General features: G+C 42.9%; 1 protein-coding gene across 11 annotated transcripts; it reads left to right on the forward strand.

Moving 5' to 3' along the window:
* Nucleotides 1-7,294: 7,294 nt before the first annotated feature.
* LOC147628781 (uncharacterized) lies at nucleotides 7,295-14,689 on the forward strand. 11 transcript variants are annotated; one of them, XM_086814031.1, is made up of 6 exons: nucleotides 7,295-7,621; nucleotides 11,079-11,151; nucleotides 11,272-11,743; nucleotides 12,250-13,968; nucleotides 14,178-14,340; nucleotides 14,487-14,689. In XM_086814031.1, exons 3-5 carry the CDS (start codon nucleotides 11,290-11,292, stop codon nucleotides 14,327-14,329), a joined length of 2,325 nt encoding a protein of 774 aa, XP_086670157.1. In that variant the 5' UTR covers nucleotides 7,295-7,621; nucleotides 11,079-11,151; nucleotides 11,272-11,289; the 3' UTR covers nucleotides 14,330-14,340; nucleotides 14,487-14,689. The 11 variants fall into 11 exon arrangements, with proteins under 11 accessions (XP_086670157.1, XP_086670165.1, XP_086670155.1 ...); XM_086814039.1 differs by having other exon boundaries at nucleotides 14,492-14,689; XM_086814029.1 differs by having other exon boundaries at nucleotides 7,370-7,621; nucleotides 11,079-11,147.
* The last annotated feature ends 462 nt before the right edge of the window (nucleotides 14,690-15,151 follow it).

The raw sequence follows: 15,151 nt of genomic DNA on the forward strand, positions 1-15,151 counted from the left end.
GATTAGCACTGCTAAACCAGTCCAGCAACGTCCCTACCCAATGAATCCTAAGTACGCAAAGATTGTACAAAAGGAAATTGAAAAGCTGGTAAAATGTGGATTCATATACCCAATTGAGCACTCAGAATGGGTTTCTCCGATAGTCATCGTGCCAAAGAAGAATGGGAAACTCAGAGTGTGCGTTGATCTCAAAAAGGTTAATGCAGCCACCAGAAGGGATCATTACCCCTTGCCATATTCTGAACATGTGCTTGAAAGAGTAGCAGGCAAGGAGGCATATAGCTTTTTAGATGGGTACTCGGGTTACAATCAGATCACAATTGCGGTCAAGGACCAAGCTAAAACAGCATTTATCACGGAGTTTGGAGTGTTTGCCTTTCGCGTGATGGCTTTTGGCCTGACCAATGCACCTGCAACATTCCAACGATTGATAAACACGGCCTTTAAGGAATATCTAAGGGACTTCTGTGAAGCTTTCTTAGATGATCTTTGTGTTCATTCCTCTTGGGACGAGCACTTGATGTGTTTACGAAAAATATTTGAAAGGTGTAGATTATATCGCATCTCCTTGAATCCTTTCAAATGCCAATTCTGGGTTAAACACGGAGTTATCTTAGGGCATATAGTGTCCAAAAATGGGATTTCCACGGACGAGAGTAAAATCAAGGTCATTCTGGAATTACCCCCACCCACCAACTACAAGGGAGTCCAACGCTTTATGGGTCACGTTGGTTATTATCGAAGGTTTATTCTCTTCTTCGCCGAGATAGCTCGACCATTGTATAAGCTTCTCATCGAGTTTATTTGGACCAAAGAATGTGACCGTGCCTATGAGCTATTAAAGAAGGCCTTGACGAGTGCTCCAATCTTGAGAATGCCTAACTGGGATTTACTCTTCCATGTGCATATTGATGCATCAAACTTTGCTATTGGGTGTGTGTTAACTCAACCTGGAGAACACAAGCTAGACTACCCCATTAGCTTTGCCAGTCGCCAGTTGAACGATGCTAAGATGAACTACACCACTACGGAGCGAGAAGGGTTGGCAATGATATATGCAGTAAGGAAATTTCGTTATTACCTCCTTGCCACCAAGTTTGTTTTCTATGTGGATCATCAAGCATTATTGTATCTGGTAAACAAACCATGCTCCACAGGAAGAATCACACGATGGCTATTGATTCTCCTTGAGTTTGATTTCACGGTTGTTGTGAGACCTGGCAAGAAACATGTTATGGCTGATCATTTGTCTCGCATACCTAATGGTGAGGCTCGTACGGGGGTTGATGATGACTTACCTGACACTTCCCTGTTCATGGTGGAGACAATGCCTGAATGGAGTGAGAAAATTGTTAACTTTTTGGTTAATGGCTTTCCACCCAAGGAGCTTCGTAAAGATCTAGCTCGGAAGCTGATCAAAGAATGCGAACCCTATTGCCTGATAGCCGGGACTCTTTATAAAAGAGGAAAGGATGACGTTCTTAGGCGTTGTGCCCGAGAGGATGAGTATCTATACATCTTGCAAGAGGCACATATGGGCGTAGCCGGTGGTCACTTCTCAGGAGACTTAACTGCGCGAAAGATCTTACAATCAGGGTATTGGTGGCCCACTATGTTCCAAGATGCATCACTCTTTGTGAAGGGTTGCGATGAATGCCAACGATACAAGAAACCCCAACGGAAAGATCAGATGCCCCTACATCCAATCAAAGTAAACCAACCATTTGAAAAGTGGGGTTTAGACTTTGTAGGTCCAATTAGTCCAGCGGCCCAAAACACACAATCTCGCTATATTATTGTGGCCACTGACTATATGACCAAATGGGCTGAAGCGAAAGCGACACGTAAGGCAGATGCGAGGACAACAGCCAAGTTCCTCTTTGAAAATATAATCACACGCTTTGGTTGTCCTTTTGAACTTGTGAGCGACAATGGTACGCATTTTATAAATGAAGTGATTAAGGAGCTCACAACAAATTTCATGATATCCCATCATAAATCTACTCCTTACTATCCGCAAGCGAATGGCCAAGCTGAGAGTACCAACAAGACTTTAATCTACTCCTTACTATCCGCAAGCGAATGGCCAAGCTGAGAGTACCAACAAGACTTTAATCTCTGTTTTGACAAAGACAGTTGAAGCTCATCGCACGGATTGGGATCTAAAGCTTACGACAGCTTTATGGGCCTATCGTACTATGTACAAAGTGGCTATTAATTGTACACCATTCAAAATGGTATATAGCCAAGAAGCAGTCATGCCGTGGGAATTTGTCATTCCAAGTCTTCGTGTTGCTACTCAAGACGGTTGGGATGGTAATCCCTTAGCAGAACGTCTGTATATCCTTGAGCGGCTAAATGAAGAAAGACAATTGGCTGTATACAATGCCCTTGTGGAGAAGGATAGAAGGAAAAAATGGTTTGATCGCCATCTAAAGGACAAGGACATCAAGGTTGGGGATAAAGTCTTGATGTATGGAGTGCGAAACGAAAAGAAGAAGCTCAAATATGCTGGTAAGGGACCGTATAGAGTATGTGAAATTACACCGCAAGGTACCATCAGAGTGGAGACTCTCGACGGAGTTGAAACCATTGGATTCCTTAATGGGAGTAAATTCAAAAGATACTATGACCCCCTGAGCCAGGAGGAGTTACATGCAATCCATCAAAAGAAGGCAGCTAAAGAACAAGCTGAGCTTAAAAAGATACAAGCGAGAGTTGAAGCCAAAGAACGTCAACAGCGTGCTAAGAGACAACGAGAAGCCAACTTGGGAATTACGCAAGTATTTTTCGAGGAAGCAGAAGAGGATGCACTGGAATCTGACCCACCTCTAAGATACCCAATTGAGTTACAGAGTCCTTACGGGGAGGTGCTGTATAATGCATTATTGGATACAGGAGCTCAACACAATTTGCTATCATATGGCGTGTGGTGTCAACTGGGAAAACCACCTTTAACCAAGAGTTCTATCCAAGTCCAAGGAATCAACAAGAAGAAAACCCCTGTCTCAGGAATTCTGCACACTCCGGTTGCTTATGACAAGGGAACCATAATTCAAAGCTTTTTGGTTATGCCTGCTGGAACCATGGAAGGGACTGTAATCTTAGGGCGCAAATGGATGATGGCCACCAAGTGCAATATCGATTGGGCAACTAGACAAGTCACAACGCAAGAACCAACACTAGGTCTGACCGCTCAAAATCCCGCACCTAAGTCATCCACTCAAATATTAGATAACGAAAAATCACAAAGTCCAGTGGCAAAACCATCTTCGATTGTTGGCCACCCCTCTAACGCTTCAACGCCAAGAGTGGAAATAGGCAAGGTGGTCCCTAAAGCTTCGCTTACTATGCCAAGGAGTACATACAAATGGGTCCCCAAAGCTTCGTTAACAGCTACTTCCCCTGCTCAATCTCGTTCAGCCACCAAGAAGCCTCGTAAAAGGAAAGCAGCTACCCACCCGAGAAAGGGCAATGTAACATCGTGGTGGATCCCTAAAAAATTATTAGTAGCCCAAGGGTACTACGAGGGGAATGACCAGATCTGGGTCCCTGAACATAAGCTGAATCCCTCTACATCACCTGTGAAACCTTGCAAACCAATTGTTGCCACCCCAACGACAATTCAAGATCGTGGTAAGGGAAAGGTAATGGAGTGCTCCGCACCACTCCTTCCAGAGTTAGTTTGGATTCCCAAACGATATCGATCATTACCACCTAGCTCAGGAAGGGGGGAGCCACATGAAGCTTCTAGCTCCTCATGCCAAGCACACACTCATATAGAAGCTTCTACATGCTCTACACCTACTCTTGTCAACACCCAACAAAAAATCGATGAGTCTACGTCTCCCCTGGTATCGTCGGAAACCATTTCCTCCATTCGTCAATGGGAGCGTACACTACCATCTTTGCAATTGGATGTGGCCACAAGGGTCATAAAAAGCTATCTGCCCACATCACAACCTATGACCCGCTGGACAAATTGGTTCCAAGAGGCTGCAACATCATTGCAAATAATATGATCTACCCAAGGAAAGGGGGACAGGTACTCACGCTCGACATTCTAATGCTTCCTCCTTAACCTTCTCCCCTGACCATGTAATTGCCAAATTCAAGGGGATGTATATATATAGCTTCATATATAAAACAAAACAAAGAAAAGAAAATAAAAAATAGTAAAAAGAGCAAGAGCACGTTAAGAGCAGAGATATCCGTATACAATCAAGAACTAGATTGACCTGTCACAAACCTACTGATGCTATATCTGTGTTTGCAGATATGGCAGATGCACGATCATCATACACTTCATCCACTCCTACCTTTGGTGAGAGGTATCATCTGTACCTTTCTCAGATATTCCACATGTGCTATCCTGTAATTGAAACTGAATGGGATCATATAGATGTACTAGCCAGAGAGGAAAATATTGAGGAATTAGAATGGCTAATTCGCCTATTGACCATGACCGACCCCTACTCCGTAGAGGACATATCCCCGATAGCCCAATGCTTTCCTTTTCCACAAGATGACTATCCTCGCATGGTTACATTTTTGATGAGTTTATGTGGATGGGAAAATGAAAAGGAAATATCTGACAATGATGAATGGACGGATGAAACTCATGGCACTACTGAGGTTGACTTTATTTGTTTGGATGATGCGGATAGAGGCTTAGCCTTAGGGCTAGAGCCAGGACTCTACAACATCCTCTTACCGTATCCTCAGTAGTAGTGTGGTGACTGGTAGGTAGGTTAGCGTTTTCAAGTTTTTTCTAGTTCAGATTCCTTAAACAAGTCTTGAAATTTTCACACTGATGTGCCTCTCGAGGTATAGTGCTTGTTAGTTGATTGTACAGGTTAAAAAGTTTGAGGTGGGTTCGCTTCCAAGTCCAGAGATTGCCGCAACGTTCATCAAAATATATCTACATCAAAATATATCTACATCAAATTGCAAGCTGTCTCGTCAAATCCAATTACAGGTGTAATTCTTCCATACCCACTCTCTTTCGTTTTTACTGTTCAATCAATTGCATAAACTATAATGCATGACCACATGGAAATTGTCAATGTACTACTTAGTTTTTGAAGTTGCTTGCATGCTAGTGTAAATCATTAATGAGCTTAACTTTATTGGAAATATTCCTAGGCAGCATGACGTCTTTAGTTAACCTTGGAATACGATTGTCTTAGGTCTAAGGTCAAACCATCTTAATGTTTGAACACCTGGCTGTGTGTGTGTTGATCTCTAGGACATAGCTTTTACCCCTTGTCGAAAGGATGTAAGAACACATTTTAGTTCAGGAGCGAAGATCAAAAGAAACTTTATAAATTAAAAAAAAAACAAGCCTACAATAAATGGCAATACAAGTCTATGATGTGCTTTAATGTTGGCCTATCGCCTTATTGATACTTGGTAGGCGAGGAGTATTCTACTCCAGACCGATGCCTTGGTTGGTAGGGGGTAGCCTTGCCTAAAGTGAGCTAATAGATTCCTGGATAATGCTTTGTGTTAAACATGGTACCAGGATCGATGTTAGTTTTGCCTTAGGAAGGTCGCCATTGTATATAAAAATTGTCACGTGCGTGAAGAAATAAAGGCAAAAGGCTCCTGTCACTCTAATGTTTCTTGTGTCCCTAGGCTCGTGGTATAAACTTGTTCTTAGAGTAAACACAATGTGGTCATCTGTTTATTTATTAAGCTTGGTTCTTTTCCTTGACTTAGGCCAGTTATAAACCTTGATTAACCTTTGACACCTTGCTAACTCTTGATTTACTTTCAATAATTTTAAACTCCTGTTAATTTACTACACTAGCTCATTCATGTAACCCTTAAACTAAGTTCTCATCATCCATTGTGGTCTAGCATGCTTGAATTTCTACACTTTATATCTTTTGAATTCTAGCATACTTTCACTCTACTTCCCTATTTTGCAGACGGTCTACCACAACAGCCCTCTCGAGCTTACCATACCATAGCTTCCGAGGACGGAATCTACATCAAGAAGGGGGGCATATTAACCCATGGCGGACGCACTATGTTTTACGTCATTAATTTAAATATTCTGAGTCATGGGCCGGACTTGTCGGCACCATATGTTAAGGATGAAGGGATTGGGTGATCGCCGATGAGAGGCGCACCTTGGATATCAGTAGGATAAGGGTTAGGGTCGGCCGGCCATGTATGGGCGCCCAAGTGTGAACGGCCAAGTGTGAACGGCCAAGTCACCTATAAGAGTCAAATGTAACCCTAAAATCCTCATTCTCATGTGTTGTGAATACAAGAGTGCTCTTGCCTTATCTCTTTGGTTTCCTTCTCCTGCGTGTGTGTGAGAGAGAGAGAGAGTGAGAGAGCGATCGAGCACTGTGTAGCGGCACGGCGGCGGAGAGGCGGTAGAGCGGCGACGGCGGCTCCTTCTTCACGGCTGCAACGCGGGAATCCTTCAAGGCGGCGGTTGAGCGGTGAGTGACACACCCTTTGGCATTCTGTTTGAGCTTCCTTCCCTGGTTGTATGCTTGCAGCCATTCGTGGCTCGCATACGGTGTCCGGCAAGTCCCCAGCTACGACCTGTGCGGTAAAAGCGCACAGCACGACAGTAATCTTGTCTCTCTTTCTCTCTCTCTCTCTCTCTCAGCCATATCGTGAATCACTCCCTCGTTCTCTCTCTTGTAGCCATTTAGTAAATTACTCCCTCTTTCTCTCTCTCTCTCTCTCTCTCACAAGTGCAAATTCATGAGAGTTTTTGTCATCACAAATAAGAAAATGTGTATGTTTTATTTTTGTCAACCTCTTTCTGAATTGCAAGAGAGGATTTTAGAAGCATTATTTTTATGTAAGATTAATGAAGTTTCGAGTCATATAAGATTAATGAATCGGTAGGTCAGTTGGGTTAAAGTGGATGGCTGATAACCCAAGGTAATGGGTTCGATCCACCATCCACCGTTGCCTACCTTGTACCTCCTAAACCTATAGCTGTGTGTGTGTTTGTAAGATTAATGAAGTTTCGAGTCATATAAGATTAATGAATCGGTAGGTCAGTTGGGTTAAAGTGGATGGCTGGTAACCCAAGGTAATGTGTTCGATCCACAGCTGCCTACCTTGTACCTCCTAAACCTGTAGGTGTGTGTGTGTTTGTAAGAAGGGTATGCAGGACCCTCATGTAATAAAAATCGTCCAACTTTTATTTTTAAAAAAATGCTTTCCTCTTTTTATTTTTCAGGCCTTTTATTTTAAAAAAAATGCTTTCCTCTTTTTATTTTTCAGGCCTTTTTTTAAACCAAAATTACTGAAAGCTCACGAGAACCATGTGTCCAACCACGGTCATGGGCGCGTGAATGCGCTCGTGCGACTTATGCGTGATAAGAACGCTCGAACCTTTTCTACTTTTTCACCGTTTTCTACTTTTTCACTGTTTTCTTCCCCTCGGCGCTTGCTCTAAAGACACTCAGATCGTAGCTGCTTCTTTATGCTTTAACTGCTTTTCAATCCAAGCATCAAAGCGTTTGCGTCTTTGTTTGCCTTCAGCATTCTGTGCGCCGGTTTCCAACTTCGCTGCAGGGAACGGGAAGCCCCAATTATATTATTGAGATCTTCACTTTCGTACTCACTACCGCCGGTCAGAACAGTAAGTAAGAAAGCTCACCAGCTCGTCGCTTGCTTGTTTGTCCAAGGTTTTTCGTGTTTGTCTGCTTTTTGCCCCACGTATTGATGCATTCGTGTGCTTGGTAGCAGGCTTAAATCTTGACGGGCACCCTTGTCCTTGAAAATTGACGGCTTTGTGAAATATAGCAAGTTTTTTTTTGTTGTTTCAAAAATTGACAGGTTTGTATTTCACGGCCAAAACGGGTGTATGCCCGTCCAAAAGCAACTATGGTTTGGTAAACTTCTTTTTGATTTCCAACCTTGTAGCAGGGAACGGAAAGCCTGAGTATTCACTACCGACTATTATTCTAAGTAGGGATTCTGCCTTTCAAAGATTTTAACCAATCGTAGATAAGCTCGTTGGGCCAATTACCTCTAGTATGGCGTGTGCTTTTTGCAACGTACCATTTCATTGATGGCTCTAAAGCTAGCTTTGGGCATGCTTGTCCACATGGACATGAGATGTTGCGACATGGATAGACATTATCCTTCACCTTGGCGATTGTCGCTAGGTGTAGATGGTGTATTCTGTAACCACCTCTCAAGCTTTATGGGGTTTCTTAATCTGTTCAACATACAAGCATACTGATCTTGTTTCCTAGGTTACATTGGTTAAACATTTCATCAATAGCTCCAATATGATTGAAGCCTAATTAGCCGTCCGATTCTTGGACGATTTGCAGATATTGCTTGATGAGACCACTTTCTTCGGTATGACCATCCCGACAAATCTCTAAGCAATACTACTTTTGATTGCCTCGCCACCATCTTGGCATGCTTTTATCATTAGGATTTTTTTGAGGTCATTTAGAGGGCTTTGTAAGGAAGTTTGATCAGAATATTCCCTCCAAAAAGGGGCACTGGATAAAAATTTTACAAACGAACTCCAAATTTGTCGGACCTCACATACTTAGATTCTACTCTTCAAAAGCTATCCATTGATATATAACACGATAGGGTTCGGAGAAGGGACAAGATAGATACCTAGATCAAAAGCTATCCATTGATATATAACACGATAGGGTTCGGAGAAGGGACAAGATAGAAAGGAATCTTCTAGGTATCTATCGTGTCCCTTCTCCGAACCCTATCGTGTTATATATCAATGGATAGCTTTTGAAGAGTAGAATCTAAGTATGTGAGGTCGGACAAATTTGGAGTTCGTTTGCAAAACTTTTATTCGGTGCCCGTTTTTGGAGGGAATATTTCGTCAAACTTCCTTACAAGGCCCTCTAAATGACCTCCAAAAATTCCTAATGTACCACCCACCAGTCATTTGTGGCCAGTCTAAAACTTAAGTCGTTAGTTGCCAAGATTCTCCACGAGGTTGTCCTCCGTATAGGCAATAGTAAATCCTCTAAACCTATTACTATGGTATTGATTCTCAAGCCCACACATACATTTATGTGCATACACACAAATGTATACATGACACATATGCACACACTTGCTTGCACATACGCACTTGTACAGACATACTTGCACACATACTCACAACAGACACAAATAAACACATCATGTGCATGCACACACTCGAGCGTGCAAACACACGTACACGTGCACGTATGCATGCACACACAAGTGTTCGTACATACATACACATACACATGTACACACATATATGCATGTATATACACACGTGCATCCACACACACAAACACATAGGTGCACACCTTCACTCTCTTGCGCACACGCACAGAGATATACATGTGCTTACACATCGACACATGCACACACATACATACACACACTCACACAAGGAGTGACACACACAATCGCACGCATGTGTACACAGAGTTGACATACATAGTCACACACACAAGTTGACAGACACACAATTTGAGCATGAGGGTAGCATGAGTTGCCTCACATACACATGCACACATATACATACATTCATGTCCTACACGTGTGTGTACACGAGTAAAAACACACACATATTGTGTACACACATATAGTATCTGAGCAGAAGGATCTATATGTGCAACTATAGTAGGAGAGAGAGAGTATGTGTGTGAGAAGGTACACATGCGGGCGTATACATATATGTTGTGTATGTGTGTGTGTGAGAGAGAGAGGGAGAGAGAGAGAGAGAGAGAGAGAGATGTGTAAACCCACACATATGTACACATACATATTTATAGTAATGTTCACCCCAACTAAACATATGCACATCTCACATTATGAGTGTATTCACACATATAGTCACTCATATACACAATTGAAATATTATTTCAAGGTGATTGCTGAGTTTTGTTTTTATGTGTGGGTCCATTCCATATGAAGGTACACATGCGAGAGAGAGAGAGAGAGAGAGAGGGAGAGAGATGTGTAAACCCACACATATGTACACATACATATTTATAGTAGTGTTCACCCCAACAAAACATATGCACATCTCACATTATGAGTTTATTCACACATATAGTCACTCATATGCGAATATAGGTCAATCAAAATTTCCAGGTGATTGCTGCGTTTTGTTTCTATGTGTGGGTCCATGACTTGCATGCTTTGATGACTGCTGATATGTGGCCCTCTATATATTGGTGATGAAGTTTTCTACATGGCAACCATTCCATATGATGGGTCTACGCTACTCATGTCCTATCTTTGTTTTACCGTTGGTTTCTTGGCTTGGTTTATGCAAGACCCTTGTATGGTTCATTGGCACGCACTCAGTAAGCATTATTTATGGTACACCAAGTATTATTCATTGCAATCCAGAACTGGCTATGTATGGTACGTTCTTGCCATTGGTAGTGCATTTTGGCAAAGCAAGAAACATGATCCTGTTACCTTGTCCTACACTAAAGCTAAAGATGTAGCGGTCTCCCTTGCTTCGATAAGAGTTAATATGGATTCAAATGCTTCCACATAAGTTAGGAGTTACTCCCCTTTTCCGTTTCCCTATACTCCGACAGTCAATCCGTCAGTGATCCTAGCAAAAAATCCTGACACATCTTGGGAACTAGACAAAGCACGTCAATTTTGAAGTGTCCCGTCATCCATAAGTTAGTCTCCGAAGGATACATGCATCTGTAGCATGTCTCAACCAATGAGATGTAGGTTAAAACTTTCTTACTAAGTTGGTTCCTCAAGCAAAACATGTAGCCTGCTCTAAGGCAATCGACTTATTTGTGTGTTGAAGGAATCTTAAAAATAAGACTTAAACCTTTACGATGTAAATAAGCCCTTAATCTTTTAGGCCCTTCGTAACTAGTTAGTAACAAATTAACGTTAGTCCCATGACAGCGCAACCCTTCTTAAATCAAGGAGTTGTAATATCATATTTTCTTAAGTCAATCCGTGGTAATACCATCTTGTCATATGTCTATGTGTATGTGTGCGCTCTGTGTTGGAGTCGTTTCTAGTTCTTACACCCCCCTAGCTTGGTATTTCTCATCCAAGCATTCATCAAGTGTTTGCATGTTTGGTAGGCCTTTCGTGTGCTTGGATTAGACAAGAGGAGAAAACACAGCTCTTTTTGGGCTCCATCAGTCAGTCAGGCAGGTCACTCTTGAGTCTTGATTTATTCTTATCGCAGTTTGTCTTCCTATCAGTAATTTTTTAAAAAAAAAAACTGAAAATTTGGCTTTATAAATTCTGAAGAAACGATGGTACTGATAACAGGAGCTTTTCACAAATCGAATGGCGAGCACAATATTCCCATTGCGAGTAATCCATGTCGGGAACACCCTGGCCAAAGAGCACGAAGGAATTATTTGCTTCATCAAACCCACAAACTGGGACTTCCATGTTTTATCTCATACGTGGAGTCAGGATATTCGTGATCTCTCTAAGAAGATTGGCGAGCTCTTGATCACGCGAGGCATCACCCATGGGGATGCCAATGCTTACAGCCAGGCTTTTCTTCAAGAGAACTTGAGCGGGGAACAGGCCTACAGAGATTTGGCAGACCTTCTGCGTTTGTTGAGGGAAGAAAGAGTGGAAAGCATCTGGTTTGATGCCCTCTGCATAGATCAGAAGAATGACAAAGAGAAAGAAACTGAGATCGCTAGCATGGCATCGTACTATGCCAAGAGTAAAGGTTGCTATGTCTTGATGCACGGCGTTGGAAAAGGATACAACCTTTGGCGTCCAGGTTCATGCTCCTGTTTTTTGGAACAAATAGTACATTTTTAAAACAAAAATGAAAAATGCAAAATGCAATATTTATTCCACGGCCTTGTAAGAAGTTAACAATCCAGCAATTGCAAAATTGTGACCTCACAAATTTTCGAGTGTTTCAAACATAGGTTGACCCATAAAATACTAGAGAATATATTCTTATTCTTCCCAAACAAGAAGCGCTCTCTCTCTTTCACAACAACGTAGTTCTGCATGGAGCGGCTTTTTCTCCTCTCTTGAAGATGATCTCTTTCTACTAGTCTCTCTCTCTCTCTCTCTCTCTCTGCCAACCGTAGTTACCACAAAACCTTTCACTCCACACACATAGTCTTTTCGAAAGTTCTCTCGACCATGGTGATGTTGATTTCATTACTGATTACAACTAGTCTAATATCGAATGGAAAAACGTTCGCATTTTGCTTATTTGTCGAAAAGTTTTCATACCCCTAATTAAATATTTCCTTGTACCATTTGGTCCAGGTTCTCCAAAAGAGATACCCAGATGGTTTGAAAGAGTGTGGACGCTACAAGAGTTTATCCTTCCCACGAGTTTAACTTTCATAGTGGAGGGATTAGATCACAGAGTGCTCTCGGCTGTGAATCAGTTGGTAGCACATGGTAGCTCCTCTGTCGGCCTGTGTAGCTGTTGTATTCCTCCAGACTTGTTGGAGAAGAGGCCGTCCTCCTTAAGCGGAATGTGCCAGCAGAGTGCTGGTTTCATATATCGTGGAGCATATTACATGCAGCAATGTCGCCAGTACAATGGGGATGTTCGTTGTCCAAAATGCCGCAGTAAAGTTCTCCTCAGAAGTACGTCTAGGCCTGGTGCACCTTTGACGATGCTTCATTTCGTGGATAGGGAAGCTTTTCTGTTGGTAGCACGAGCCGCCCTCTTGATGGACACAGCCAGGAGGTGGATAAAGAACTGGGGTTACGAGCAAATGCTTTGTAGTATGTACAAATTGCTAGAAGTAGGCAGGGCAAATCCCAGGCAAATTCTATTAAGAGTCGGGGAGCGCTATTGTTCGGTTCCGGAGGACCGTGTTCTATCAATACTGGGAGTCCTGGGCTTGCAGGAGGGCGCAGCACGAGAGCAGTTAAGAACCGGGCAGACACTGGATGACCAGGTTGCGAGAGCGGCAAACTTTTGCGATCAAGATACTCTCATCGAGCTGTGTGCTACAGATGCAGTAGGGTATTGCGTGGAGGGAATGTCGTGGTCTCCAAATTTCCGAGATAACTGGGACCGGTATATTCAAGGCTGGATGGGTCCAGATCGCGCAGCTATCACTCTGGACCAGAGCTGGACTAGCGACATACGACCGACGCGCCGCAAGGCCGAGGTGCTAAGTCGACCTTGCCAAGGTTCCAAGTCAATTAAACTGAGGTGCAGGTTGGCCGAGGCTCGTGTTTCCCCTGGCCATGGTAAACAGCTCGGCAGTCTCTGGGTAGACGACCGCTTCGGCTGTGTCCTGAAGATGAGCAAATGGCAGCACTGTCTACATTCAGACGATAGTCAAAACCCCAGATCACAGGTTGTGAGCAGAGTCCAGCAGAAGAAGTTCAAGGGTATCTACATGAGAGGTCTCGTCCCGGCAGTCCGTGGTTATTCAACACAGATCTACCTGACAGTAAATAGCGAGGTGATCCCTGACGACGCCAACGAGCAGGAGGATGCAGTGCTGGGAGAATTTAACGTGTGGTTAGTGCTGTTGGGAAGCGTGGAGGAACCAGAAGGAGTGGTGGAATTGGTCATGGTGTGCTTAGGAGATGCTAGTACTGAAGGGAGGGATCAGCTGAAGCTTCACAAGGTGGGCATGTTGGCTCTGCAAACCGATGTGGCGAGCAAGATATTCATTCAGGAGAGCTCAGAGTGTGTGATAGGGGGGTTTGGCAAAGATTTAAGCAAGTATCTGAACATACCAGCAGCCCGGCGCTCAGCTTCTAGCTGCAGTTCCGAGCAGAGGCCGCCAGCAATGCGGCCACTAGAGATGGTGCACATCCCTCTCAGTCCTATATTTGAATGGACGGACACATACCTCAAGGTCAGCTATCCGGATGGTGGAGAGGCAGTCACTTATTCTGGCAGTGATCCGGTCATCTTCCCTTATGGACGTCCTATTAACCTTGATTTAGAAGCTCCGCACATCAAACAGCTTCTTCACCGCTACTTGATGGATCGAGGCTCTCTCCCTTCAGGTATATAATACATGCTCTCCCACTCTTTAAATCCCCGCCTCATGATCCATCAATTATATTATTACTTTTTGCTTCCCTCACTCAGCATCTTCTTCCTCCTTTTTTTGTTTTGTCTGCCAACTCGACTCTGATACTACACATGATTGCAAAATCTACCGCACTAATTACTTGGAAATATATTGCTGGCTCGATTGTGGGATTCATAACAGGCTGTCCTGTAAGCTTTGGGATAAATGGTATGTCAACAATTGAATTTTTTAAATCTTCAAACAACACCGTTCATGAAGACGTAACTACGCTACACCCGGTTACTAGTAACTCTGAATTCTGGCAAGTACGCGGCGGACCAAAAATAAATTAAACCTAGTCCAGGTATGCTCATCCAGCCTCGCTCCTTTAATTCTCAAATGTCGAATGTTTATAGCTCTACTTATACAATATACATGCACAAAATTATGTTGATTCTATCTTTGGATCAAGACTGTAGCTAACCATGGCCGGAGCTTGTTTATGCCTAGGCCAGCTTCACGGAGAGCATGCGAAAGGAAAGAATCATAGAGAAAAGCTGGAAAGGGAACCGTCTCTAAATAACCTTGTGTTTTTGTAGGTTATGCAAGCATCGAGTTTATTTTGGTTTTTTTAAACTTCTGCTGTATTAAAAAAACAAGGCTACCTCCATGCTTAATTAATCCATTCGGTGAGATGGTGACGATGACAAAAAGTGTTGGCATGTGTGAAAGTTTTGCACCTCTCATGTGGGATGGTGTGCAAGTGTTGGCATGTGGGATCGTGTGAAAGTTTTGCTCGTCTACGTCACATCCCATGTGGGATGGTGTGCAAGTTTTGCTTCTTTTACCTCTACCCTGGCGTGTGGGGTTGTGTGAAAGCGTTTGGCTGTGATGTTATTTATAGATACAGTAACTAACAGATACTCTATACTTAACAAAATTATAGATATATTTATTAGATACAACAACTTAGCTTTTTAGGCTAATTACATGTGCAAGGCCTATTTTTATTGTTTAGGATATTGTATGATTGTTCATTAGACATTGGTATCCAATTTGTGGTTCACCCAAGATGATAGTGTTGGATAGGGATGGAAAGTGTACTTGGTGTCGTACCGTTGTGAGGAGAAAAATGAGCTCCTCCTAAGCATGATGTATAGATATGGGAGATGTGT

This window comes from Cibotium barometz, chromosome 19, assembly GCF_041138505.1.
Source record: "Cibotium barometz isolate CiBa-2024 chromosome 19, ASM4113850v1, whole genome shotgun sequence".
Classification (NCBI taxonomy): Eukaryota; Viridiplantae; Streptophyta; class Polypodiopsida; order Cyatheales; family Cibotiaceae; genus Cibotium; species Cibotium barometz.